This window comes from Centroberyx affinis, unplaced genomic scaffold (genome assembly GCF_046629955.1).
Source record: "Centroberyx affinis isolate AG114_WGS23_722 - 3 ecotype Tasmania unplaced genomic scaffold, CSIRO-AGI_Caff_v1 ptg001775l_1, whole genome shotgun sequence".
Taxonomy (NCBI): Eukaryota; Metazoa; Chordata; class Actinopteri; order Beryciformes; family Berycidae; genus Centroberyx; species Centroberyx affinis.
Genome location: NW_027280168.1, coordinates 372,380 through 399,145, shown reverse-complemented (window position 1 = coordinate 399,145; position 26,766 = coordinate 372,380). Strand labels below are relative to the sequence as shown.

At 42.6% G+C, this 26,766-nt stretch overlaps 6 protein-coding genes across 7 annotated transcripts; 4 read left to right on the top strand and 2 right to left on the bottom strand.

Annotated features, from left to right (window-relative positions):
* Nucleotides 1-52: 52 nt before the first annotated feature.
* Nucleotides 53-7,457, bottom strand: znf687a (zinc finger protein 687a). The gene is made up of 11 exons (XM_071529210.1): nt 7,436-7,457; nt 4,789-6,915; nt 4,425-4,680; nt 4,037-4,260; nt 3,712-3,896; nt 3,451-3,627; nt 3,181-3,343; nt 2,831-3,082; nt 2,598-2,710; nt 1,994-2,096; nt 53-1,898 (listed from the first exon to the last, which is right to left on the bottom strand). Exons 2-11 carry the CDS (start codon nt 6,877-6,879, stop codon nt 1,272-1,274), a joined length of 4,191 nt encoding a protein of 1,396 aa, XP_071385311.1. The 5' UTR covers nt 6,880-6,915; nt 7,436-7,457; the 3' UTR covers nt 53-1,271.
* A 2,423-nt stretch (nt 7,458-9,880) lies between these two features.
* Nucleotides 9,881-13,955, bottom strand: LOC139652243 (26S proteasome non-ATPase regulatory subunit 4-like). Of its 2 annotated transcripts, none has more exons than XM_071529249.1 (10): nt 13,908-13,955; nt 13,092-13,232; nt 12,896-13,010; nt 12,367-12,453; nt 11,791-11,859; nt 11,448-11,663; nt 11,019-11,134; nt 10,764-10,903; nt 10,485-10,540; nt 9,881-10,385 (listed from the first exon to the last, which is right to left on the bottom strand). In XM_071529249.1, exons 1-10 carry the CDS (start codon nt 13,931-13,933, stop codon nt 10,215-10,217), a joined length of 1,137 nt encoding a protein of 378 aa, XP_071385350.1. In that variant the 5' UTR covers nt 13,934-13,955; the 3' UTR covers nt 9,881-10,214. The 2 variants fall into 2 exon arrangements, with proteins under 2 accessions (XP_071385350.1, XP_071385349.1); XM_071529248.1 differs by having other exon boundaries at nt 10,764-10,901; nt 11,026-11,134.
* A 2,477-nt stretch (nt 13,956-16,432) lies between these two features.
* On the top strand, nt 16,433-17,684 carry LOC139652215 (C-reactive protein-like). Its single transcript, XM_071529203.1, has 3 exons — nt 16,433-16,490; nt 16,701-16,803; nt 17,162-17,684. The coding sequence occupies exons 1-3, from the start codon at nt 16,433-16,435 to the stop codon at nt 17,682-17,684; spliced, it is 684 nt and encodes a 227-aa protein (XP_071385304.1).
* Nucleotides 17,685-18,857: 1,173 nt separating this feature from the next.
* LOC139652214 (C-reactive protein-like) lies at nt 18,858-19,857 on the top strand. The gene is made up of 3 exons (XM_071529202.1): nt 18,858-18,915; nt 19,127-19,229; nt 19,335-19,857. Exons 1-3 carry the CDS (start codon nt 18,858-18,860, stop codon nt 19,855-19,857), a joined length of 684 nt encoding a protein of 227 aa, XP_071385303.1.
* A 1,178-nt stretch (nt 19,858-21,035) lies between these two features.
* On the top strand, nt 21,036-22,035 carry LOC139652213 (C-reactive protein-like). Its single transcript, XM_071529201.1, has 3 exons — nt 21,036-21,093; nt 21,305-21,407; nt 21,513-22,035. The coding sequence occupies exons 1-3, from the start codon at nt 21,036-21,038 to the stop codon at nt 22,033-22,035; spliced, it is 684 nt and encodes a 227-aa protein (XP_071385302.1).
* Nucleotides 22,036-23,212: 1,177 nt separating this feature from the next.
* LOC139652212 (serum amyloid P-component-like) lies at nt 23,213-24,206 on the top strand. The gene is made up of 3 exons (XM_071529200.1): nt 23,213-23,270; nt 23,482-23,584; nt 23,690-24,206. The coding sequence occupies exons 1-3, from the start codon at nt 23,213-23,215 to the stop codon at nt 24,204-24,206; spliced, it is 678 nt and encodes a 225-aa protein (XP_071385301.1).
* Nucleotides 24,207-26,766: the final 2,560 nt, after the last annotated feature.

Sequence of the window (26,766 nt, the reverse complement as noted above, 5' to 3'; positions counted from 1 at the left end):
AAGCGATATTTGCTGTAAAATAAAACAACAAAAAAACTGTAAATGAGAGAAATTAGACTGAAAATGTGCCAGTTTTATTCATCTTTTTATGAACATTTGGTTAGAAATTATATTGTCAATGCAAAAACAGAAAACCAAGTTAAATCTGAGGGGGAAAAAAGCATAGGATAATCTCCTGAGAAAGACACAAACACACACAGTCACTAATGACTACCATACACTAACCCGACAACAGACATGACTTGGCAGTTTCAAACTCATTTTAATGGCTTCTGTTACACTTCCATGGAGGCTGGGTGGGTACCTGCTCCAAGCATGTTCCCATTACATGTTATCGACACATTCACTTAGCCACGCTGGAGCTTCTGATTACATTCAACTAGTTTATCAGAAAAAAAATCTGCTCTCTCTTGTGCTGTCAAATGGTTTTAAGATTTTTTGAGCAGAGCCAAAGACTGACGAAAAACTCAAACATGAGGTTCAACATTGTCTCATAATGTATGGTAGGCATAAGGAATAAAAATAATCACATACATATAGATCTTTTGCTTACAGTAATCTCATAAAACAACATTTAGACACATACATGCCCCTAAACCAAACGTCAGAAGTACACACCTATTTTTTTTTTTTTACTTCCATCTTTAGCTCACAGAGGAAGAATAGATCAGTCAATCCTGTGTACATACATAGTACATAAAAATTATTAAAGATAAATTATGCAAAAAAAAAAAAAAAAAGGATTTGACAGAAAAAGACCTGGATTGGCATTACCGTTTCAAGAATCTCCTCAGTAGGAGTAAATATTGAAATCAAAGTTGTCACATTCCATTGCTGTCTATCAACATTCAGTGAAACAGCCCACAAGCACATCACAGTAGGTTTTGGTAATCACATTCACAGTTCTCTCCTCGCACATAAATATATGAATGTGGTCACAGCAGGGAGCTAGTCAAACTAACAGTCCATTGACTGTGAAGTAGCATGCTAATCTCATTAGTATCTTATAACTGAATATAGAAATGCAGTATTAGATCCTGAGTGTCAGAACAAGTAGAAGGTTAAGGCTTATCTTTTACAGTGAAAATCACATTTGATTGTTTTACAATCCGTCCATATAGAAACTCTGTAGTAGCAATCTTTGGTTAACTTAGTGCATAAGTGCTAACCCACACTTTGATGAGAAGTCAACAATAAATAAGGCACTTTGCAAATATTCTCTTTCATCATCTGCCGACCTCTCCTCTACCTTTCCCCTCGGCTCGGACACCTTAAGTAGTTTTTCCTGCATTCCGCGCACTGATGAAGGCCATACCGTGAGTTCTGAAGTGAGTGTTCAGATCTGACGTCTTCTCGAAGTGTTTACCGCACACCTTACAGGCCAGTGAGCCCTCCCCTTCCTTCCCCTGTGGTATGGAGGGTTGAGCGGAGGGCGACGCTGGTGGAGAACCCCCCCGCGGACTCACGTCGCCATGGTTGCCACTGTTAGCGGGGGAGGGGGCCGGGCGCTCGCTGAGGGCATGCTGGTTGTCAGGGAGCGTGCCTCTTACTCTGTGGGTAATGAAGCGATGGCGGGACAGGGAGGTGGTGGATGTGAAGCAGGCCCCGCACTGCAGACACTGCAGACTGACGCCTCCTGTGCGGTGCTGGGCGATGTGCTCCAGGAAGGCCGCCTGGTCCTCGGTGGTGAAGCCGCAGGGGGCGCAGCGGAACCCAGACTCGGGGAGGGACGAGGGAGAGAAGGAGGAGGAGGAACGAAACTTCTTCACAGGACTCACCCCATCTGTCGACTCCTCTTCTTGCTCTGTCTTCACGGCTCCCCTCCGTCTCTGGCGAGTCCCTGAACTGCCGTCCTGCTCTGAGGAACTGTCCGCCTCGTCCAACACACCACCACCTCCCTTCAGCCAGAGGAAACAAAGGCAATGGCTGTTAATTTCATGCTATTAAAGGCAGTTCCTGTTTGATTCCTTGTAAGAAATAAACAGTGGCTTACCATGAGTGTGTCCTGGCTCGCAGTATCTGTGCTGTGCCTCAGCTGAACATGCCTCTCCAACATCACTCTGCTGCCGAATGTTTTCCCACCCTCAGTGCAGAGCCTACACTCATGCGCGCACAGACACACAGACACACACAGACACACACACACACACAGAGTGAGTTTCTGATTCAAGTGTGACACATCTATGGCAGAATGTGTAGGAGGTAGTGATCTATTTTGATTTATTTTGAGCCTCTCAATGAGACAAACCCAATGAGGGACAATCCGATTATAATCTGCTACGCTTTATTGATACGATGTAATGAAAATCACCCAGTATTTCACAAGAAATAGAACATATTACTGATTTTCGCAAATGTAGTAAATGCGATATATTTTGACATCATTGCTTGCAGTCCAGTTGTTGATTTGTAAGACGAATTTGCCATTTTTTTTTTACATCAGGCCTTCCTTGTACTGGAGCAGGTTCTGCTCTGTGCATCCTATGCAACGATGGTCTGGCAAGTAAATTTGGGGGTTTAAAAACATTCACATTCAGTTTTTGGGAAAAGTGACAGCCCAATCAAAGGATATAGGATGTAGTAAGTGAGATACTCACTGGCAGCGGAAGCCCCGATTCATGCCTTTGTGTTTGTCTCTGATGTGACGTCTCATACTGGAGGTCGTGGTGAAGGAGCTCTCACACTTGTTACATGGGAACTTCTTCAGAATCTACACAACACACACACACACACATATGGCTGGATCTAATTATTTGTGGCTGCATCTAAAAACAAATGAAATGTAATCACATTCTATCTCGAGCGAGGGGGAGATGGCGGACTTCCTGACCTTGCCATGCTGATCGGCCATGTGGGTGATGAAGTCCTCTCGGTCTGTGTAACGTGCATGGCAGGGCATACAGCTCCACCCTGAGGGGGTCTTCATCTTCTCCCCATTCACCTTCTCCTCTTCCTCCTTCCATTCTTCCCCATCTGAGCTCTCCATCTTCACGGAAGCCCATGAACGAGAGGGTGCGGCCGGGGTGGGATCCCCTGGAGGGATCACAGGCATCTCCTGTTTGAGCGTGGGAGCTTTGTGTGACTGAGGAAGAGATAGAGAACAGGAGACAAGGAGGGGAAATTATTTGGGTGAGGTTATTTGTCTTAGCACTTATTTGACTATAAGACAAATAGATATACCTTGATATGGTCCATTAGGGAACTCCTCTGAGAAAAGAGCTTGGTGCACTCAGGACACTTGAACACATGCATCTTCTGGTTGGCTAAATGAGTGTCAAAGTGGATATACAGCAGGGACTTCTGAGTAAACACTGTGTCACACATCACACACTTATAGATCAGCCTGTGAAGGAGAGAAAGCAGTTTCAATTAATGAGTGACAGAGATGAGAGAAATATTTATTTTGATGTGAAAATACATATTTGCATGCCTGTGTATGTATATACATACTTGGCCTGTGCTCCAGTGAGTGTGGGGTGTTGGGCAGAGATATGGGTCTGTATGCTGGGGGCAGATTTGAAGGCCATGGGGCAGTTGGGGCATTTATGGAACATGTCACAGTGAGCCAGGTGGATGTGAGACTTCACCGAGGTCAGCCCTCCGAACACCACCTGGCAACTGGAACACCTGGAGAGAGGGGGAGGAAAGAGAAGATGTAAAACAACAGTATATTTTTGTTTTATTGAACAGTCACCTAGGGGGATATCTAACCTGTATCCGATGCGGCGTGCAAAGTGCAGACAGGTCTCGTCCAGGTGGGTTTGGAAGGCTGGCTGCTTGGCTGTGCCGCCGCACTCTGGGCAGATGTGGGGTGGGCAGGCCTGGTGGATGCGCTGGTGAGCTGCTGCACTGCAGCTGTTAGGAAGCAGCATGGGAGGAGAACACTCTGTGCAAGGCTGGACCGACGGGAGAAACGTGGGAGCATGAAAAGAAATCAATTAGACTAGTGTTCACTGTCCATATCATGAGAAAACATCCCGTCCAAATCTCTCTCTCTCTCTCACACACTCACACAAACACACAGTGCAAGACTCACGGTGCTGTGTGCTGGTTTGATTTCTTGGAAGTGAGCGGCCACCTCTTCTTTGCTGCAGAACTGAACCTGACACTCAGGACATTTGTTATTGGTGTACTGCACTGCCTCTACTCTCTTGCTGGGTATTGTTTGATGCAGCTGAGGGGCGGGGTTAGGGGCAGCTTGGGACAGCGAGGATGATGACGGTGCTGAAGAGGAGGACAGGACAGAGGAAGAGAGCAGGCCTGAAGGGAGAGCAGGACCAAGAAAGAGAGAGCGGCAGGCAGGAGAGGCTATTGAAAATATGATCACCAACAATATAGATTTAAAAGAGGAACATGTACCTGTGACTAGTAGTCATATCTAAAACCGAAACAATGGGTGAGAGACAGAAACAATGCTCACTAACCAATCGGGGTCGGTTCCTGCTGGCCAATCATCTGCTCCACAGTTACAGGTTTCATGACCAGGTGAGAACACTGCATGACCAGGCCTTTCTCCTTATGCTCCCTGGCATGCAGGAGCAGGCTGCACTTGTTGAAGAAGGCCAGCCGCTTGGCACAGTGGTTGCACGTCACCTCAATCCTCAGTGAGCGCCGATCATAGTGCCGTGCCAGGCTCTGCTCCAGGGCAAAGGTATCACCACACTCCAAACAGCGGTAACCCTGTAGGGAATGAAACAGTTCATGTTAAGACAAAACAATGCTGTGAGATCATCATGAAGTTATGATGAACTATTAGGAGTCCCTTTGTAACCGACTAAGAAGACTTACCTGTGCAGGCAGGGGAAGGCCCCACTCTGTTGGAAGTGGAGAGCTGAGGTCTGGTTTATAACAGGGCAGCAGGTTTTTGCTGTTGAGGATCTTGTTGAAGGCTTCTACCAGGTTGGACTGACTCTTGGATATGGTGGCCCCCGTGCTGTTAACTATGGAGGCTGGTCTGCTGCCACCCTGAGGAGGGAGCAGGGGTGCAGGTGAGGACCCCGCCATCCCACTGGTAAGAGTTTTCTGGCCCAGACTGCGCATGCTGAGCCCCCCAGGTTTGATTCTGGGGGTGGAGAGGACGGAGGGCAGGGCTGCAGTTTTGGTAATGCCGACAGCTGTGGGTGAAACTTTAGGCCTGGTGTCCGCTGCTGCTTTGTCTTTGACCATGCTGGCACCTACTAACATTGCAGTGCTGGCACCCTGGAGCGTCGCCGCTGCAGGCAAAGTTCCACCAGCCTTTGATGTCAGTTTCTGAGACTGCTGGGATGCCTCCCTCTTGGGCCTCGTTATAATGTTGCGACCTCCTGGTGAAGGTTTTGAGCCGTCCGCAGCCTTAGAGGGGGCTCGTCTCACTCTTTTAGGTGCTACTCCACTCACAGTCCTTGTGATGCTGCCTGTAGGCGTTTTGACTGTTTTGATTTTAACTTTCAGAGGACGCGATGGGGATGAAACCTTCTCTGCGGCTTTAGTAGACACAGTATCCACAGACGATGAGCCAGCACCAGACTTCTCCATGTCAGCTTTTCCTCCGTCTCCAGCTTTCATCTTTTCACCCTCCACCTCACTGGCCTTCTCTGGCCTGCTCTCTTGGCTGGGCTCGCTCTCCATGGGCTCCTCTTGGTGATGAAGGTCCTCCTGGTTAGCAGCTGCAGCTGGAGCTGGTTTTGGGGCTGATGCAGGTTTTGGGGCTGAAGCAGGGCTGGGGCTTCTCTTGGGGACTATAAAACCTGTCTGGTCAGGTGGCGGGCTCTCAGGAGAGTCCCGCTCATCAATCACATGCTCTGGATATTTCTCCTCTTGGACTAATGTGGAGCCCGTATGAGTGGAGGAGAGGCAGTCTTGGGGGCCCTGTGGCTGGGGAGCTGTGGGGGGAGAACTGGGGGTGGTGGGCACCTCCTCCTCATGGTGGGGTTTAGGTTTTAAGGATGTTGGACAAGAGGAGAGATGAGGAGAACAGGGGAGATGGCAAGGAGAGGTTTGAGAAGAGCCAAGCAGCTCAGAGCGTACTTTAGGTCTCTGTATAAATTTGGGAGGGGAGGACATTACAGATTCTGGGCTTTCCTGGATCACCAGCGGGCTTCCCAAATCTGGCTCCGAGTCCTCTTCATCTGACTCCATCATGTGCCTTATCCCAGCTCTCCCACTCCCGTTTTGGGGTGGAGGGGAGGACGGCAGGCTACGGAGGCTGCAAGTCTCCTCCTTCTGAGTAGAGTGAGGAGGAAGGTGTTGGCTGACTGAGAGAGGGGAGGGAGAGGACGATGAGGCAGGAGGAAATGGTGCAGAGGGACCAGCGCTGGTCGAAGACTCGGGGTAGAGGAGGGGCTTCAGCTTGTTCATGATGTCAGCTGTATGCCTGGCCGATCCAACCTCAGCTCCTTCGTTGCCTCTGCTCTCACTAGTGTTCACTGTGGACCTCAGTGGAGAACTGCAGGACCATGGGTCTCCATTGGACTGAGTCCCCTCAAAACCATTGGGCATCTGGGGCTCTGAGGGGACGTCACCAGGTAGTTTGGGGCCGAGCTGTGAAGTCAGCAGAGCCTCACCTAACTGGCTCTGACCCTTAGCGCCTACGCCACTGCTTGAAGGATTGTGTGTATTATCCAAAGAGCCTTTGGTATCATCCCTAACAGACCTATCTGGCTCTCCATAGGATTCAGGCCGCACTCTATTCTTCACAATCACACTGACAACAGGTGGGTCAGTCTGAGAGACAGGGGAACAGGGGAAGCAAGGAGACTCACTCTCTCTCATGTCGCCGGCATCCTCTGCCCCATCCCCTTCCTCTTCTGGACTTGACTGAATGGCCTCTTTGGCATCAATATCAGGAATGTCAAAGGCTGCCAGCAAATCGTCAAAATCTGGGGTCTTCATATCCCCCATCCCCAGCAAAAGGCTCAAAACCTATTGAGGCACAAACTAAGTCATAACGGCCAAATTTGGGACAGAAGAAAAGACAGCTTATCAGGATTATTTTAAATTAATTCAGTTAACGTTAATCACGATGCGTTGTCATGTACGGCATCTAAAAGGAACCATGCATGCCTGCTAAACGTTGTATGATTTAATTCAAAACTAAGTAGCAGCACCAAAATCTTGAGTATAAGGCAATAAAATACGTGGTGTGTTATCATTCTGCTACAAGTTTAGCAACTAATATCTAGGCAAACACCAGGATAGCCAAAGTTACTATCTACTCGGCATGCCAAACTTCGTTGTCACGTTAGAACAAGTGGGTCATTTTGCTAACAGCTAAAGCTTTAGCATTTAGCTGGCCTTTCTAACATGAACTGGCCAACTTCCCATAAGCAGCCAAACACCATCGTCAGATCAATGCAATGCTCAACTAACGTGGCTCTAACAGACTGTAGTAAATTTATAGTTCATAAGGATTGCTTCATTAAAGGTAGCTAATGTTAGCTAGCGTTAGTATTTTTACCTGCTAGTTAGCGAAGTTGGTTCCTGACTTTCTTCTCAGACGCATGAGTTTTTCGTCACTAACTCATGCGACGTGGACTTTCGAAGAGCCTGGCAAGTTATATTTACTCTATGTTGAATACTGGCATACTGTAGCCTGTGATCGAAGCCGCTTTACCAGCTTTTATATTCTTTGCAGCGCGAAATCAAAATCATGGTTTGACCGCGCATCGTATATGATACTGGCTGTGTAATAACAAGACAAGTATTAAATTCCAATGCAGTAAGCATAACCTTTTTTTTTTTTGTTAGAATGGCAACTTGCGTCCTATTACTCAATTGGCCCAAGGGATACCCCAGTCTAGTATCCCCTTCAAGTTATCTAGCACTAGGTTTAAATACTTAGGAATTACCATTACTAGCTCCATCCACTCCCTTTGTGAGGAAAATCTTACAGCTCTAACAACTAAAGTGAAAACTGATCTGCAGAGATGGAACAGCTACCCCTCTCTCTAGCAGGTACAGTACAATCCATTAAAATGAATGTGCTTCCCAGATATTTATACTTATTTCAATGTTTACCCATTTTTTTTACCTAAACACCTTTTTCGTCAATTGGATTCAATAATTTCAAATTTTATATGGGGGGGGGGTAAAACCCCAAGAATTTGTAAATCTCTGCTCCAGAGGGGGAGGTTACAGGGGGGACTCGGTCAACCGAATTTTCAATTATATTATTGGGCAGCTAACATGCACAAAATTGCGCTCTGGATCTCGGATACAGATACTAATTGGATTCAACTAGAAGCTAATTCTTGTCATTCCTCATCCTTAAAAGCCCTGGTGTGTAGCAGCCTTCCATTTAAACCTAGACAGCACTCCTCTAACCCCATGGTTATTTCCACTCTGAAAATCTGGCAACAAATTAGGCAACAGTTCGGCTGGATTTCTCTGCCCCTAGCTACACCTATCTGTAACAATCAACTCTTTCGACCAGCCAAGATTGATTCTAGATTTGCCACTTGGCGCAGACAAGGCCTGGGTGACCTTTATATTGATGGCCTGTTTGCTAGCTATGCACAGTTATGCTCCACATTCAACCTTCAGCACTCTGATCTGTTTAGGTATTTCCAAATTCGTAACTTTGCCAAATCCAACACCTTAGCATTTCCGCAGGCTCCGCCGGCCTCGGGCATTGACCATCTTCTTGTAGTTACTGACTTGTCAAAAGGTCATATTTCTTTCATATACGATCTTTTATCAGCAGTGACTTCCCCTGCTCTGCATAAGATCAAGACAGGTTGGGAGACTGAACTGGGTATCACTTTGTCTGATGAATGGTGGGACCATGCATTATATGCAATAAATTCATCCTCTTCCTGTGCGAGGCTTAGCCTCATTCAGTTCAAAGTACTTCATAGGATCCATTTTAGTAAAGCTAGATTATCGAAGATTTATCCAAATCTCTCTGATATTTGTGACAGATGCTCTCAGGCACCAGCAGACCTGACTCATATGTTCTGGTCATGCCCGAGTTTGGTAGAATACTGGAGGTCTTTCTTTGATCTTATATCGGAGATATTGGAACTGACTCTGGATCCATCGCCTCAGATCGCTATCTTTGGTGTCCCTGAGGAGGGAGTTAGAATGACTGCTAAACAAGTTAATGTAGTCTCCTTTGCCAGTTTAATTGCCCGTCGATGGATTCTCCTCTTATGGAAAAATCGCTCTCCTCCCTCAAACACGTCCTGGCTGCGGGACTTAATGTCATTTCTGAAACTGGAAAAGATCAAATTTGCTGTCCGTGGCTCAGCTGAAAAAAATTACTAACACTGTCAGCCTCTCATCTCCCACTTCGAAACGATGCAATCTATCCCACTGGACTAACGTGTTGGAAGTATGATTGGATGTAGATAACTGTGTATTGTTCCGGGGTGTGTGTGTGTGTGTTGTGAGTACTTGGGTACATTAGGTGTATGTATGTGTGGGTAAACATGTGTGCAGATGTAACAATGTGCGGGCACATACATCTTGGACTGTGACCTTGTGGGGTGCAGGCGGTGCTTAAGGACAGGTTGACTTGTTGATTCTGTGTATCACCAGTTGTCCATTCCTTTTCTTCTTCTCCTTTTTTTTTTTTTTTTTTAGTTGTACAATCATTTTGTCATCTGTATTTATTTAAATTCAACTATTATTATTATTATTGTTGTTATTATTGTATTATTGTATATTTACTTATTATTTTGTTTCTATGAGCAGGGAGGGGAATGCTGGGGGGCTAAGGGGAGATAATGGGGGGATATTACTGTCTGAAAAGAAAAGTATGAATCTGTAATACTGTTTCATCATATGTGCAGATTGTTGAATAAACTTTGGTTACAAAAAAAGAATGGCAACTTGCGGAGGTATATGATCAAAGGGACCCGACTACTGCAGCTAACACATTAAATAGATTTCAACCATCAGCTGAAGTGCCAGCTTGTATTTTGTAAATTTATTGAGGATTGCAATCTGGCCATGTTAGTGGGTAGTTATAATACAAAAGATTCAAAAGTCAACATGTCAGACGTGACACAAAATAAAGAAATAAAACCAGAAAATGTCCTGTTAGTCAACTTAAATGGAAATACAAAAAGGCAGATGTCATGAGTTTACAGTTTACACAACTATTCTAAAGGTTCCATCTTCAAAAGATAAACAGTGGGGTTCCTGCTTTTAGGACAGCAACACTGTGAAAAACACATGCAGTGCAATTCTCAGTTTTTTTATTTGTCATATATTATATTCCTGTCTTTGGGTGTTCATTTTTTCTTCTCCTCGTCCTTCTTGGTCTCCGGTTTAGAGCCTGTCTGGGAAGCCAGGGAGCCCATAGCGTTGCGGATGGCCTCATTGTTGGGGTCGACTCCAGGAAGGTTTTCCAGGACACTCTGAAGGAACTCTGGATCCTGCATTACGTCATAGTCCTCCTCATCCTGCATACATTGACATGACATATTACATATAATCTTATCCAAGCAGGTTTTTGGTATCTGATGACAAATAAGAACTAGCCTAATAAGGCTTGCCCTTACCTTCGCCTCACTGGACTCCATGTCAGCTCCTGTGTCCATGTCCTCACCACCAAACTCTGCAGCACAGGTGGAACAGAAAGGTTGTTGTGTGGAAAAAAATTAGGTTAATGTACTGAAGTAGGTGATGAATGGATGTTAGAGTGTGAATATCTTGCTGACAAGGTACTAGATTAATGCTGCCATGCATTAGATAATGTTGATGTAATGTGTTCTCAATCTCAAGTAGTGTTGTAGGTTATTAGTTGGTTGTAAAATCTTAAATAGGTGTCTGTGTCTAACCTCCCCCTGCTCCCTGCATGGACATCTGCAGAGCGTAGGCTATCTGCTCATCCTCTGTCATTCGGCTGAAGTCTGGTAGAGCAGGTGTGGCCGTGTCCGCCTGGGGAACAGACATCTTCAACAGGGCATCCTCAGACTCTGCAAACCAATGGGAAAAAAACACAACAGAAGACATTATAAGCTGCCTGTCCATCATACAAAGCAAAAAAGGAAAGAAATTGGCATCTATGGTAGAAAAACAAGTTGGTGGACATTCTCTCACCATCTGCAGTAGGAGAGGGAACGCCAGCCTCAGCAGCAGACACAACAGCGGCTCTGCGAGCCTCATCCTCCTGTCTTTGTCTCTGCTCCTCCATAGACACCCTTAGAGCCTAGAGAGAGGAAGAAGGCAATCAAGGAGTGAGTAAAATGGATCAACTTTAAGCTCTAGTCAGGTAAATAAGCATCTGATCTTAATTGACTCAATACTGATGGTACAGCAAGTAGCCTGACACTACAGAACCTGATTTTAAAAGAAATATTGCAATAGAAGAGAGAATCAATAAGATAAAATGTGGTACAAAAGATAGTCATAAAGAAAAGAACAATACTGAGAGGAATCATAGACAGAGATTTGAGACAACTGAAAAAGAATAGTTGTGGTAACACTGAAGCTATTCTGGCCTCGTTCCCCTCTTCTCTTACCAAGGCCAGCTCTGGGTCAGCGCTGGGATCCACCCCAAACTCAAAGTCGCTGGCACCCAGGCCTAACATTGCACCTCCCTCCCCGGCCAGAATGGGCGAGGTCAGGAGTGCGTCAGCCAGACTGGGGCCTGGAGGTACTGTGACCAGGTGGGAACCTGCTCCCTCTTTCCCATTCAGTGTGTTGATGAAGGCAGTCAGCTTCTCTGTGTTCATCTCCTGCAGGGGAGAGAAAGAAGGGGGATTAACACATGGACCAGACAACAGTGCAGAGAGGAACAAAATTACAAGAGCGCATAAGATATACAAGAGGTTGAGTGAGGGTGGCGGTTTGACAGAAAAATACCTCCTCTCCAAAGTTAATGACATCCACGCTGACTTTTTCTTTCTTAAGACGCTTCGCCATTTTGACCAGCTAAAGGAAGAGAGAAGTAATTCAGTTGAGACACAAATATTACAGACATAAGTACACTGATGTTATCAGCCAATATTAATTATTCCACAGATAACTTGGCGAGTGCATATTTCCAGAGAATAATTCCACTGATAATATACAATAATAATATACAATATATAAAGTACAATTTGCAAAAAAAAACATGGTTTTGGCAGTTGTGGTTTATTTCTTGAGAAATACACATTTACAGGCCTCAAGTCTACAGAAAACCCAGTGTGAAGAATTATGTTTTAGTTTTGTATTGGTGTCTACAGACAGTAGTTCTGAAACTGCATTCAGTGTAAGTGTGGTGAGTGGCATGCTTTCCAAGCAGATGTCCATCTTTCACCCATCCATCTTTACTGTCAAGTACATCTGATACTGTTAATTTTTCCAACCAAACATTCAATATCAAAGTCAGAAATCTAGTATCTGCTGGATTTTATTGATGCAAATCACATTGATTCATGTCAGAACTTAGCTTACTTCTTTTTCGTTGTCCTCCACTGGACTGCCAACAAATGCAATAATGCGCATCTTGTGGTTTTTGCCCTGTCTGTGCTTCAGAGCCAACTACAGAGGAGAGAAGACAGAGAATCAATGGATCACCAGTTGAACTACGGAAATGCAATATTGTGATTTTTGATGTTGCGTGTAATGGGCTGGGCCCCACTCCCCATGCAAACACAGAAGTACTAGTGAGGACTGTATCTCCTGTCATATTTAGTCCTACTTCCAATCCTGAACCGCTAGTCCTGTGCTCACATCATGATAGAGGGGACACACTCCCAATCAAGCCTAATCCAAACTGCTCTTGATTTGGACAAAGGGTTGTATTTCCATCAGAGTAATGACTTTAACCGACTTCCTTAAGTGCATTACTCTCACCTCCCTGAACTCACTCCACACATCACATCAGTAGCCCCTCACACAACTCCTCGACATGTGTACTAGGGTACGGGTAGAATAGCACTGTAGTTTGCATCTTACTGCATACTGAAAATCCCATACTCACATGTGCCACCCTGATGCCTGTGCAGAAGCTGATGTTTCCACGAGGCTGGACAGCATGCAGCTTAGACAGTATCCTCCCAGTGTCTGGAGTCAGCGTGGTCAGCACCTCACAATTACTGCACAGGAAGAAAACTCTTGTATCATTATAATACCATATTTTACTGCTGAGTACACCAATTCAAGCACACTGCCCTTACTTGGCCATGGTGATGAGGCCCACGTTGTTTTCAGGGTTGCTGCGAGTCTTGGAGTGACAAACAATATTAACTGCGTCCTGCTGAGCCTGCAGTCTTGTGGGCAGAAAGTCTCCATTGCGCATGTACTCACTGTTGTCCACACTAAGGAAAATAACAGGATTGTTAACAACCAGTACACTTCTAATTTAACGTCTGACTTTTATCGTTAAGCAGTAACCAAATAAGCTGTAAGGACACTGTATAACATTTATAAACATCCAAAAACGACATATAACGTTATTCAACGACAATTAGGTAACGTTAGCTGCGCTCATTACGTTAGTTAAAGAGAGCCAATGGATCCCAATGCCAAGTAACATGAGTTGCCTGTTTGACAGCAGGGTTTGTGCTAACGTTAGCGCGTTACTCGAACAAAGCCAGCTTTGCTTCAATGTGAGATGCAACCTTACGTTAAAAGCTAACTCGCTAAGCATGAACGTTATGTAGCGACACAACTGCTGCTTAGTAACCATAAAACGTGTTAAGTTGTTGTAACCCAGCTAAGCTGCATAAAAGATCTGATATATGTGCTAGAAAACGCAGCTAGCCAGCTAATGTTAGTTCTCTTCCATTGGCTAGGTAACGTTAGCTATATGGAGTGACTCAGGGAATAACTCTGAGCCGAGCATCTCCCAACGAAAATAAATCACGTAAACTTGTATGTACGTTCCAAATAAAACACGCCGAATGACATACATCCATTTTAACGACCGTTAGCTTATTTCCACGAAGTTAGTATTTAAAATACTAATTTAGTACGTATTTCGATGTCCTTACCAGACCATAGTACTTTCAAGCACCATCTTGAAGTCTGTAGTTTACCTACGTCATCGTGATGGTTTATGGGTAATGCTGTTTTTGCTAAACAAATAAAAAATTCCAAAATAAAATACAGGAAAGGGTTTATTTTGTGAAACAAGTACCGGAGGGCCTTTCTATAATCTTTGGCTTTGATTCAGTTTATTTTTCTGCCAGCTCTGTTATTTATTTATTCTATTTGTCTTATGCCTATGGCTGCCTGGGACTATTTTGTAATTTCAAATTTGTATTCATTTAAGTCCTTCCTTATCATACACAGATAAGAACCAAACCTTATCATATGCATATGGTAAGAAATGTCAATTTCATGTAGCCTACAGAATGGTCCAGTGATGACGTTTTTTTTCAGGTCAGGTAGGCTACTCAAGCAGTAACCTACATCACATGAACAGGCCATGCTATAGAACAACGCATGAAAATCAATATTAGCTACTTTTATCCAACAATAGGCCTATATGATTGATTTTTAGGTTTATTTAGGTTTTATTTGGGCTATTTGGGCACACTGCTTATCACTTACCATGCTGTGGTCATTCACTGTAGGTCTCATCACTGCACCAGATGAATTTCTAAATAATAGTTATTATTAACTAACCAGCCAGCCAAATGGCTAGCTGATCCCCAGTTTATTTGATATGGTCAGTTCTGGTGTAGATCTGTCAGCAGAAATTATTCCGTACTAGTTGAAGTCCACTGTCTAGTAGCACTGAATGCTGTCACAAAATAAACACTTTACCCTTCTGTCATCATACATAAAACTTAAATGTTATGAACTGTCAAATTGTTTCAAGTCTCAGACACATTTAGAAAAACTATACATTCATGAAAAGACCGCATTGCATGATCAGATTAAAATTTCACAACTTTATTCCAGCAAACAAATATACCTACATAGATTTCAATAACATTTATATGCAATTATGTGAAATGATAAATGAATTAGTAGGCTACTATGAGAAATTAATTAGGCCTAGTACTGTAAGAATTGATAAATTCAATGTCCATTCCTCGCAGCGAGGGGAGAAGCGCAGCGGGAAGCGGAGCTCCATCCAGGCTGACCAGGCACCAGACTGTCCTCTCCCGGGCATGGAAGTATATCCTGGATGTCCCTGGATGAGAGAAATAAACCTGTACTCCATTGTTGTAAGACGTTAATGGCATACACCTAACCATACAATTATATTTATTATGAAATATTTGTTTGAAGTAAATGATCATTGACTCATTGGTATTTATCAATAACATATTATCAACAACTATTATGGTTATTTTGTGCTATGGGTCAGTTAAGTCCTACTTAGCCTATACTGCACCTTTAAACTTTATTGATCTCAAAGGTAAAACTGGGACAGCCACCTCTACCAATGCCATGGGATCATTGCCCATTGCAACATTAAGTTGGCAGTTAATAAATGAACATTAATTAACACTTTGCATGCCAGATTGGACACATTGTCAGCTAACACAGGTTTTCCTTAGAATTGAGCTGTGCTTGAAATTGCTTGGTGCCCAGGACAGCTGCTGTGGGAATGAGGAAGCAATACTTCCTGCTATCTGGAGTCAGGGCAATGTTATTTGTTGAAATATGTATGAAACCGCATATAAATTTGAAGATGTGGGTATGGCTCTTTAGCACATGAGGCCTTGGCTAATGTTCATTGTTAGTGGGGAGTTATTCCTTTTGTTAAGGAAGAGCTTTGGAAATCAAGAAAATCAGTGGATTTTAAAAGTATGAGGTCCCAACCAACATAAGTGATTTGATGCAGAATGTTCTTAAAAAGACATAACAAATAAACAAATTAATTAATATATAGGTAAGACAACTAGGCTACTATAAATCACAAATTGTAGAAAATAACAAACTCATCTTTCTAAAAACACATTTTTAATCAACTCAAAGCATGACTGTACATTTATGTGTCTTACTAATGGTGATGATGTGATTCTGAGATGTTTGCAATGTTTTATCTGCAAAAAAATGAAAAACAATGAAAGAAAGAAAAGTCCAGAGTCTGTGATGATGAAAGCAGATCAAAGAGCAAATAGCCTATATTTGCCCCACAGATAAAAGGAGGTCCAACATCCTGAATTTGGGGAGTCCAGGTCATTCACACGAAGCTGATACAACCAAGCCACAAGGTAAGATTTGTCTCTACACCTCTAGGAATCAAAACCCGCTATTAATTGGATTTATAGTGGATTTATAGTGTGAATCTTCAACTTTGTTTCCATTTTAGTCTACAGAGCTCTACCTGAGCCAGTTCTCTGTTGCTGTTTTCAATGTTATTTTCATCTTATTCCTATTTTTTGGTTTTTTGTTGGCTTTCTCTCACAAATAAAAAGTATGAGGCCTATTTTTGTATTTGTTATATTTATTCATTAGAGGATGGAGAAATATGGCAGAAGTACGAGGCTGAGGTTTAGTTCTTTTTGTAAAGTTTTTGTACAATATTATCTGCAATGCAATTGTGATTTTTTTTCAGATGGAGAAGTTCTTACTTCTGATGGTGATGTTTGCAACATGTTATGCGACACCTCAAGGTTTGTCAACCATTGTTGTTCAATCAATAAATTTACACTAATATTTGTGAGTAATTTGCTGCACTGTTTTTTTCTGTTTTATCCAAACACAGAATATACCGTTTGAGACAGTGTACTTGTAGTTATAAACCTTTTCTTGCTCTCTCTCCTGTCACTTGAACTCTGACTGGCCTGTCTGAGTTTGTTGGTTTGGTTTTCTCCCCTGTGCAGATCTCTCAGGCAAAGTGTTCGTCTTTCCTAGAGAGACCAACACAGCTCATGTCAAACTACTGACATCCAGAAACAAATTCAATTCTGTGACAGCCTGCCTTAGGTAAATACAGAAGAGTATTAGGGCCATTGTAGGTGACTTTTTTTTTTACCGCAGCCGGGGGGAGGGGGTAATATTCTGAGAAAAAAAACTCAGAAATTATCAGATTAAAGTCAGAAATGTGCAAAAAAAAAAAAATCCGAAATTTGCAAGAAAAAAAATGCAGAAATTTTTAAGAAAAAGCTTTAATGTCAGAATATTAGGGGTTCAGTAAAAAAAAAATCACCTACAATCTGGATCTAATACTCTTCCATGCATAAATGTGTTATTATCAGTTAAGTATTGCAGAAAGGTCATAGTATCCATTATGTTTTCGATTAAATGCTTGCCTACATCTTTCACCATTGGCCGATCTGTTCAGATTCTTCACAGATCTCAGCAGAAACTATGGGCTCTTCTCTTTGGCTACTCCCGCCCACAGCAATGACTTTGTGCTTTTCAAAATAAACTCAGAGGATGTGATTAGGATGCATGCTCGGGACGGGGGCACAGACTTCTTGGCGCTGTCCTTCGAACGTAACGCCTGGCACTCCATGTGCGCCACCTGGGGTTCCGACACCGGGGTGGCTCAGCTGTGGGTGGACGGCAAGCCGACCGTCAAAAGATTCATCCACTCCGGACAGCCCATCACCGGGGCTCCCGTCACCATCCTCGGCCAAGAGCAGGACTCTTATGGCGGGGGTTTTGATGCTACCCAGTCTTTCATCGGCATGCTCTCTGATGTCCACATGTGGGACTATGTGCTCTCGCCCAGTGAGATCCAGCGCTACATGAATGACATGAACTTCACTCCAGGGAATATCTTCAACTGGAGAGCGCTGGAGTTTCAGATCACAGGGCAAATCCTGGTGGAAGAGAATCAGGAAAGCAGAATAAAGCAGTGACACATGTAAAACAGTCACTTCGTCACTGGTGGTCTCCCTACTGGTTACAGCATGCATGTTAGTCAGTAGCCTATATACTATGTTGTGCATTCTTATGTTATGCAATAACTAAAATAAATAAATTGTCAAAAGTTCATGTTGTTGTGTTTTTTCCCACATATCATGGGAATCAAACTCCAGTCCGTCTGCCCTCCCTGCATGTGGCTGGGCGATAATATTGTTTATCATCTTTCAGTGGAATCATATCGTGATGATATGATGATTTGGGGATGATTTTAAAACCTCTGACAAAAATGAGGTATTAAACATTTTAAGGAATATTATTTTAAAAAATTCAGTTTTGTTTGACATCACACCCAACATTACCATTTGGTTCAATGGGATGAACATGAATTTGATTAACGTGATTTTGCATACGTGAGCCATATCATGATATATATAGATATAGATATAGATATAGATATTGAAAAGTCTGATTATCGTGATATTGATTTCAACAATATCACCCAGCACTCTGTCGAAGCACCACAACCAGATAAATACATGTGCTAGCACATCCAAAGAATAAAGAGGGAGACAGATAATTTACATTTTACTGATCTACTTTGCAGCAGTACATCAAATATTTGTCTAAAACAGCCTTCTTCAGAACCTGGGGAAGAGATTATGGCTACATTCTACGTATTTGACTATAAATAGTCCACTGGCAATAGTAGTCTGTGATGATGAAAGATCAAAGTGCAAATAGCCTATAGCCCATGTGCCTCACAAATAAAAGGAGGTTTTGAATTTGGGGTCCAGGTCATTCACACGCAGATGATACAACCAAGCCACAAGGTAAGATTTGTCTCTACACCACTAAGAATCAAAACCTGCTATCAATGTAATTGGATTTATAGCGTGAATCTTCATGTTTGTTTCCATTTTAGTCTACAGAGGTCTACCTGAGCCACTTCTCTGATGCTCTTTAAATGTTATTTCCATCTTATTCCTAATGTTTTGTTTTCTATGGCTCTCTCCCTTTATGGTATCTTTGAAAAATTATGCAGCTAAAGTGATACAATCTCATGACCATAATGCAACAGGAGAATGAGTTCACTGGTCATGTTAAGTCATGTTAAACAATATTATCTGCAATGCAATTGTGACTTCACATTTTTTTTTAAATCTCAGATGGAGAAGCTCTCACTTCTGATGGTGATGTTTGCAACATGTTATGCAGCACCTCAAGGTTTGTCATTGTTGTTCAATCAAGTCTGTTTACCCAATATATTGACACTAGTATTTATGAGTGATTGGTAGCAGTGCTTTCTGTTTCATTCAGGATATACTGTTTGAGACGGTGTATGTGTAGTTATAAACCTTTTCTTGCTCTCTCTCCTGTCACTTGAACTCTGACTGGCCTGTCTGAGTTTGTTGGTTTGGTTTTCTCCCCTGTGCAGATCTCTCAGGCAAGGAGTTCGTCTTTCCTAAAGAGACCAACACAGCTCATGTCAAACTGCTGACAAATAAAAACAAATTCAACTCTGTGACAGCCTGCCTCAGGTAAACGTGGTAATATCAGTAAAGAATTGCAGAAAAATCATATTATTCATTATGTTTTTGATTAAATGCTTCCTTGCATCTCTCACCGTTGGCCGATCTGTTCAGATTCTTCACAGATCTCAGCAGAGACTATTCGTTGTTCTCTTTGGCTACTCCGTCCCACAGCAATGACTTTTTGATTTTCATAATGAACTCAAAAGATGAGATTGAGGTGTCTGCTCTGAACAAGCACACAAACTTCTTGGCGGTGTCCTTGGAACGGAACGCCTCGCACTCCCTGTGCGCCACCTGGACCTCCAAAACCGGGGTGGCTCAGCTGTGGGTGGACGGCAAGCCGACCGTCAAAAGATTCATCTACTCCGGACAGCCCATCACCGGGCGTCCCATCACCATCCTGGGCCAAGACCAGGACTCTCACGGTGGGCGTTTTGATGCTAAACAGTCTTTCATCGGCATGCTCTCTGATGTCCACATGTGGGACTATGTGCTCTCGCCCAGTGAGATCCAGCTCTACATGAATGACATGAACTTCACTCCAGGGAATGTGTTCAACTGGAAAGCGCTGGAGTTTCAGATCACAGGGCAAATCCTGGTGGAAGAGAATCAGGAAAGCAGAATAAAGCAGTGACACATGTAAAACAGTCAATTCGTCACTGGTGGTCTCCCTACTGGTTACAGCATGCATGTTAGTCAGTAGCCTATATACTATGTTGTGCATTCTTATGTTATGCAATAACTAAAATAAATAAATTGTCAAAAGTTCATGTTGTTGTGTTTTTTCCCACATATCATGGGAATCAAACTCCAGTCCGTCTGCCCTCCCTGCATGTGACTGGGCGATAATATTGTTTATCATCTTTCAGTGGAATCATATCGTGATGATATGATGATTTGGGGATGATTTTAAAACCTCTGACAAAAATGAGGTATTAAACATTTTAAGGAATATTATTTTAAAAAATTCAGTTTTGTTTGACATCACACCCAACATTACCATTTGGTTCAATGGGATGAACATGAATTTGATTAACGTGATTTTGCATACGTGAGCCATATCATGATATATATATATATAGATATAGATATAGATATAGATATTGAAAAGTCTGATTATCGTGATATTGATTTCAACAATATCACCCAGCACTCTGTCGAAGCACCACAACCAGATAAATACATGTGCTAGCACATCCAAAGAATAAAGAGGGAGACAGATAATTTACATTTTACTGATCTACTTCGCAGCAGTACATCAAATATTTGTCTAAAACAGCCTTCTTCAGAACCTGGGGAAGAGATTATGGCTACATTCTACGTATTTGACTATAAATAGTCCACTGGCAATAGTAGTCTGTGATGATGAAAGATCAAAGTGCAAATAGCCTATAGCCCATGTGCCTCACAATTAAAAGGAGGTTTTGAATTTGGGGTCCAGGTCATTCACACGCAGATGATACAACCAAGCCACAAGGAAAGATTTGTCTCTACACCACTAAGAATCAGAACCTGCTATCAATGTAATTGGATTTATAGCGTGAATCTTCATGTTTGTTTCCATTTTAGTCTACAGAGGTCTACCTGAGCCACTTCTCTGATGCTCTTTAAATGTTATTTCCATCTTATTCCTAATGTTTTGTTTTCTATGGCTCTCTCCCTTTATGGTATCTTTGAAAAATTATGCAGCTAAAGTGATACAATCTCATGACCATAATGCGACAGGAGAATGAGTTCACTGGTCATGTTAAGCCATGTTAAACAATATTATCTGCAATGCAATTGTGACTTCACATTTTTTTTAAATCTCAGATGGAGAAGCTCTCACTTCTGATGGTGATGTTTGCAACATGTTATGCAGCACCTCAAGGTTTGTCATTGTTGTTCAATCAAGTCTGTTTACCCAATATATTGACACTAGTATTTATGAGTGATTGGTAGCAGTGCTTTCTGTTTCATTCAGAATATACTGTTTGAGACGGTGTATGTGTAGTTATAAACCTTTTCTTGCTCTCTCTCCTGTCACTTGAACTCTGACTGGCCTGTCTGAGTTTGTTGGTTTGGTTTTCTCCCCTGTGCAGATCTCTCAGGCAAGGAGTTCGTCTTTCCTAAAGAGACCAACACAGCTCATGTCAAACTGCTGACAAATAAAAACAAATTCAACTCTGTGACAGCCTGCCTCAGGTAAATGTGGTAATATCAGTAAAGAATTGCAGAAAAATCATATTATTCATTATGTTTTTGATTAAATGCTTCCTTGCATCTCTCACCGTTGGCCGATCTGTTCAGATTCTTCACAGATCTCAGCAGAGACTATTCGTTGTTCTCTTTGGCTACTCCGTCCCACAGCAATGACTTTTTGATTTTCATAATGAACTCAAAAGATGAGATTGAGGTGTCTGCTCTGAACAAGCACACAAACTTCTTGGCGGTGTCCTTGGAACGGAACGCCTCGCACTCCCTGTGCGCCACCTGGACCTCCAAAACCGGGGTGGCTCAGCTGTGGGTGGACGGCAAGCCGACCGTCAAAAGATTCATCTACTCCGGACAGCCCATCACCGGGCGTCCCATCACCATCCTGGGCCAAGACCAGGACTCTCACGGTGGGCGTTTTGATGCTAAACAGTCTTTCATCGGCATGCTCTCTGATGTCCACATGTGGGACTATGTGCTCTCGCCCAGTGAGATCCAGCTCTACGCGAATTACATGAACTTCACTCCAGGGAATGTGTTCAACTGGAAAGCGCTGGAGTTTCAGATCACAGGGCTAATCCTGGTGGAAGAGAATCAGGAAAGCAGAATAAAGCAGTGACACATGTAAAACAGTCAATTCGTCTCTGGTGGTCTCCCTACTGGTAACAGCATGCATGTTAGCCAGTAGCCTATATACTATGTTGTGCATTCTTATGTTATGCAATAACTAAAATAAATAAATTGTCAAAAGTTCATGTTGTTGTGTTTTTTCCACATATCATGGGAATCAAACTCCAGTCCGTCTGCCCTCCCTGCATGTGGCTGGGCGATAATATTGTTTATCATCTTTCAGTGGAATCATATCGTGATGATATGATGATTTGGGGATGATTTTAAAACCTCTGACAAAAATGAGGTATTAAACATTTTAAGGAATATTATTTTAAAAAATTCAGTTTTGTTTGACATCACACCCAACATTACCATTTGGTTCAATGGGATGAACATGAATTTGATTAACGTGATTTTGCATACGTGAGCCATATCATGATATATATATATATAGATATAGATATAGATATAGATATTGAAAAGTCTGATTATCGTGATATTGATTTCAACAATATCACCCAGCACTCGGTCGAAGCACCACAACCAGATAAATACATGTGCTAGCACATCCAAAGAATAAAGAGGGAGACAGATAATTTACATTTTACTGATCTACTTCGCAGCAGTACATCAAATATTTGTCTAAAACAGCCTTCTTCAGAACCTGGGGAAGAGATTATGGCTACATTCTACGTATTTGACTATAAATAGTCCACTGGCAATAGTAGTCTGTGATGATGAAAGATCAAAGTGCAAATAGCCTATAGCCCATGTGCCTCACAAATAAAAGGAGGTTTTGAATTTGGGGTCCAGGTCATTCACACGCAGATGATACAACCAAGCCACAAGGTAAGATTTGTCTCTACACCACTAAGAATCAAAACCTGCTATCAATGTAATTGGATTTATAGCGTGAATCTTCATGTTTGTTTCCATTTTAGTCTACAGAGGTCTACCTGAGCCACTTCTCTGATGCTCTTTAAATGTTATTTCCATCTTATTCCTAATGTTTTGTTTTCTATGGCTCTCTCCCTTTATGGTATCTTTGAAAAATTATGCAGCTAAAGTGATACAATCTCATGACCATAATGCGACAGGAGAATGAGTTCACTGGTCATGTTAAGTCATGTTAAACAATATTATCTGCAATGCAATTGTGACTTCACATTTTTTTTAAATCTCAGATGGAGAAGCTCTCACTTCTGATGGTGATGTTTGCAACATGTTATGCAGCACCTCAAGGTTTGTCATTGTTGTTCAATCAAGTCTGTTTACCCAATATATTGACACTAGTATTTATGAGTGATTGGTAGCAGTGCTTTCTGTTTCATTCAGGATATACTGTTTGAGACGGTGTATGTGTAGTTATAAACCTTTTCTTGCTCTCTCTCCTGTCACTTGAACTCTGACTGGCCTGTCTGAGTTTGTTGGTTTGGTTTTCTCCCCTGTGCAGATCTCTCAGGCAAGGAGTTCGTCTTTCCTAAAGAGACCAACACAGCTCATGTCAAACTGCTGACAAATAAAAACAAATTCAACTCTGTGACAGCCTGCCTCAGGTAAATGTGGTAATATCAGTAAAGAATTGCAGAAAAATCATATTATTCATTATGTTTTTGATTAAATGCTTCCTTGCATCTCTCACCGTTGGCCGATCTGTTCAGATTCTTCACAGATCTCAGCAGAGGCTATTCGCTGTTCTCTTTGGCTACTCCGTCCCACAGCAATGACTTTTTGATTTTCATAATGAACTCAAAAGATGAGATTGAGGTGTCTGCTCTGAACAAGCACACAAACTTCTTGGCGGTGTCCTTGGAACGGAACGCCTGGCACTCCCTTTGCGCCACCTGGACCTCCAAAACCGGGGTGGCTCAGCTGTGGGTGGACGGCAAGCCGACCGTCAAAAGATTCATCTACTCCGGACAGCCCATCACCGGGCGTCCCATCACCATCCTGGGCCAAGACCAGGACTCTCACGGTGGGCGTTTCGATGCTAAACAGTCTTTCATTGGCATGATCTCTGAGGTCCACATGTGGGACTCTGTGCTCTCGCCCAGTGAGATCCAGCTCTACATGAGCGGTTACAATTTCATTCCAGGGAATGTGTTCAACTGGCACGAGCTGGAGTTTGACATCACAGGGTTAGTACTGGTGGAAGACGAGCAAGGGACATATGCCTAATACAGGAGCAACACACGTAAAACAGTCAGTTAGTCACTGGTAGGTCACCCTACTGGTTAGAGCAGGCACTATAGCCAATGTTGTGCACTCATATGCTATGCGATAAATAATATAATACTGAAATGAGTAAATTGTCTTTGTTGTTTATGTTGTCGTTTTTTTCACACACCATGGGAATCAAACTTACGTATTTCATTCAAAGCCAGTCAGTCTGATAAGCTTATTTTGTTTAAAAACCCTGACAAAATGAGGTATGGTATGAAACATTTTAAGGAATACTATTTGAAGATTTCAGTTTGGTTTGACATCACACCCAACATTACCATTTGGTTCAATTGGATGAACATGAATTTGATTAAGGTGATTTTGCATATGTAAGCCATATCATGATATATATATTTCAATATTGGAAAAAAAAATCATGATTATCGTGATATTGATTTCAACTATATCGCCCAGCCCTAGGCTGAAGCATCACCCTCATAACCAGATGAATACATGTGCTAGCACATCCAAAGAATAAAGAGGTAGACAGAGAATTTACATTTCACTGATCTATATACTTTGCAGCAGTACATCAAATATTTGTCTAAAACAGCGTCCTTCAGAGCCTGGGGAACCGATTATGGCTACATTCTATATGACTATAAATACTGTAGGAAATAAAATAGGACACTGCATTTCTTTGCCCTCTAGTGGAGTATCAGTGAGAAGGTCCTGCTCACATTAAAGAAGTCTTGCGGCCATCATGAGTGAGCTATATGACTTCCACATGATATCAGGAGTTTAGCCCTCAGGCTAGTGTTTACTGGTAGAGACAACCACGTAAGAATAGAACTAACGTTAGTGTGTATTGTAGAACTAGTTTTGACAAGGCTGGAATGTGCTTATTACATAGGCCATATGTTGATTTCTCAGAAAGGAGTGTACAAAGCAACTACACACACACAAGAGTATAAGAGACTAACAATCCTACCTTTTGAGAGCTCTTGTGACTAACTGCTAAAAATAGTATGATACAGAAATGACTGTATCTGAAAAAATACAAGGAGTTTTATCAAATGCTTGGTGCCGCTGGATTCAGAACAAATTTAATTTCAAGAATATGTGCTTTGATCTGGTATAAATATGAAGCGTCACGTTAGTTCAGGCAGGATACGGAAGTCACGTGTTGCTAGTCATCTACCAGCTGATCGCCATGCACACCAATCATAATCCATTCTTATAGCAAGGCGGTCTATTTAAATGGCCTCCTCCTACACTGATTCTTGCTTCTCAAGTGCTGCACACTCTGCTGCTCGGTGAAGCTTTACCTCCACCTCCCCGGCCTCCACCTGTTACAGTCTATGCAGTTGAGCCCACCGTGGCTCTTAAAGTGTCAACACTGCTGAGTGTTGCTGCTCTGGCATCCGCATAACAGTGGAAAGAAACATCATATTTCCGAACTATGTGGCCAAAGGGGAGCATATACAAACTGAAGAGAATTGGACCAAGGACAGAACCTTGGGGAACACCACATGTAATATGTGCTGTAGAGGATGAGGTGCTATAGTGACAGAGAAGGTCCTATTTGAGAGATAAGATCTTAATCAGTCTAGTGCTGACCCATTTATACCCACCCAGTCTTGCATATGCTTGAGTAGCAAAGTGTGGTCCATGGTGTCAAAGGCCGCACTGAGATCCAGGAGGACTAAAACCAAACAGTTTCCTACGTCAGCATTAAGCAGACGATTTCTGTACTGTGAAACGATCTAAAGCGAGATTGGAACACCTCAAATATTTTATTATTGTTCAAGTACGATAGCAATTGATTTGAGACCACTTTTTCTAAAATCTTGGACAGAAAAGACAACTTGGAGATGGGTCTATAGTTGTTTAGGATGAAGGGGTCCAAGGTGGGTTTCTTAAGTAGTGGTTGAACCACAGCATGTTTGAAGCAGGCAGGAACAGGGCCACTGGATAGTGAGCTATTGACAATTTGGAGGATGATAGGCCCAATGCTGTCAAAGACCTCCTTGAGCAGTTTTGTGGGAATAATGTCAAGTGAGCCAGTAGTAGAGTTCATATGGGAGACTGTTTCTACTAGAACCTTAAGTGAGATTTGTTCAAAACTACTCAGCACAGCAGAGGTAGCACAGAGGATGGCTAGGTCTTGGTTGGAGGGGGAGATCACGCAACTAATGTTGTCGACTTTGGTAACAAAGAACGATCGGAAATCCTCACACTTTACAGGACATGTTGAACAGCAGAACCACAAGGGGAGCGAACAACAGAGCTGATGACATTAAAAAGAGTTGTGGAATCATGACAGTTTCGTTCCATAAGGTTAGAAGAACCTTTGCTCTTGCATCTTTAACAGCTTTCTGGTATCTAAACATGAGATCTTTTAAGATATCGTGGAAGACATGTAGCTTGTTTGACTTCCATCTTCGCTCTGCTTTCCTACACTCTCTCTTAAGGGCCCTGATGTGCTTATTAACCCAGGGAGAAACATCACGTTTAGCTTTTTTGATTTTATAGGGTGCAATAGTATCAAGGATAGTTGTGCACGTGCTATTGA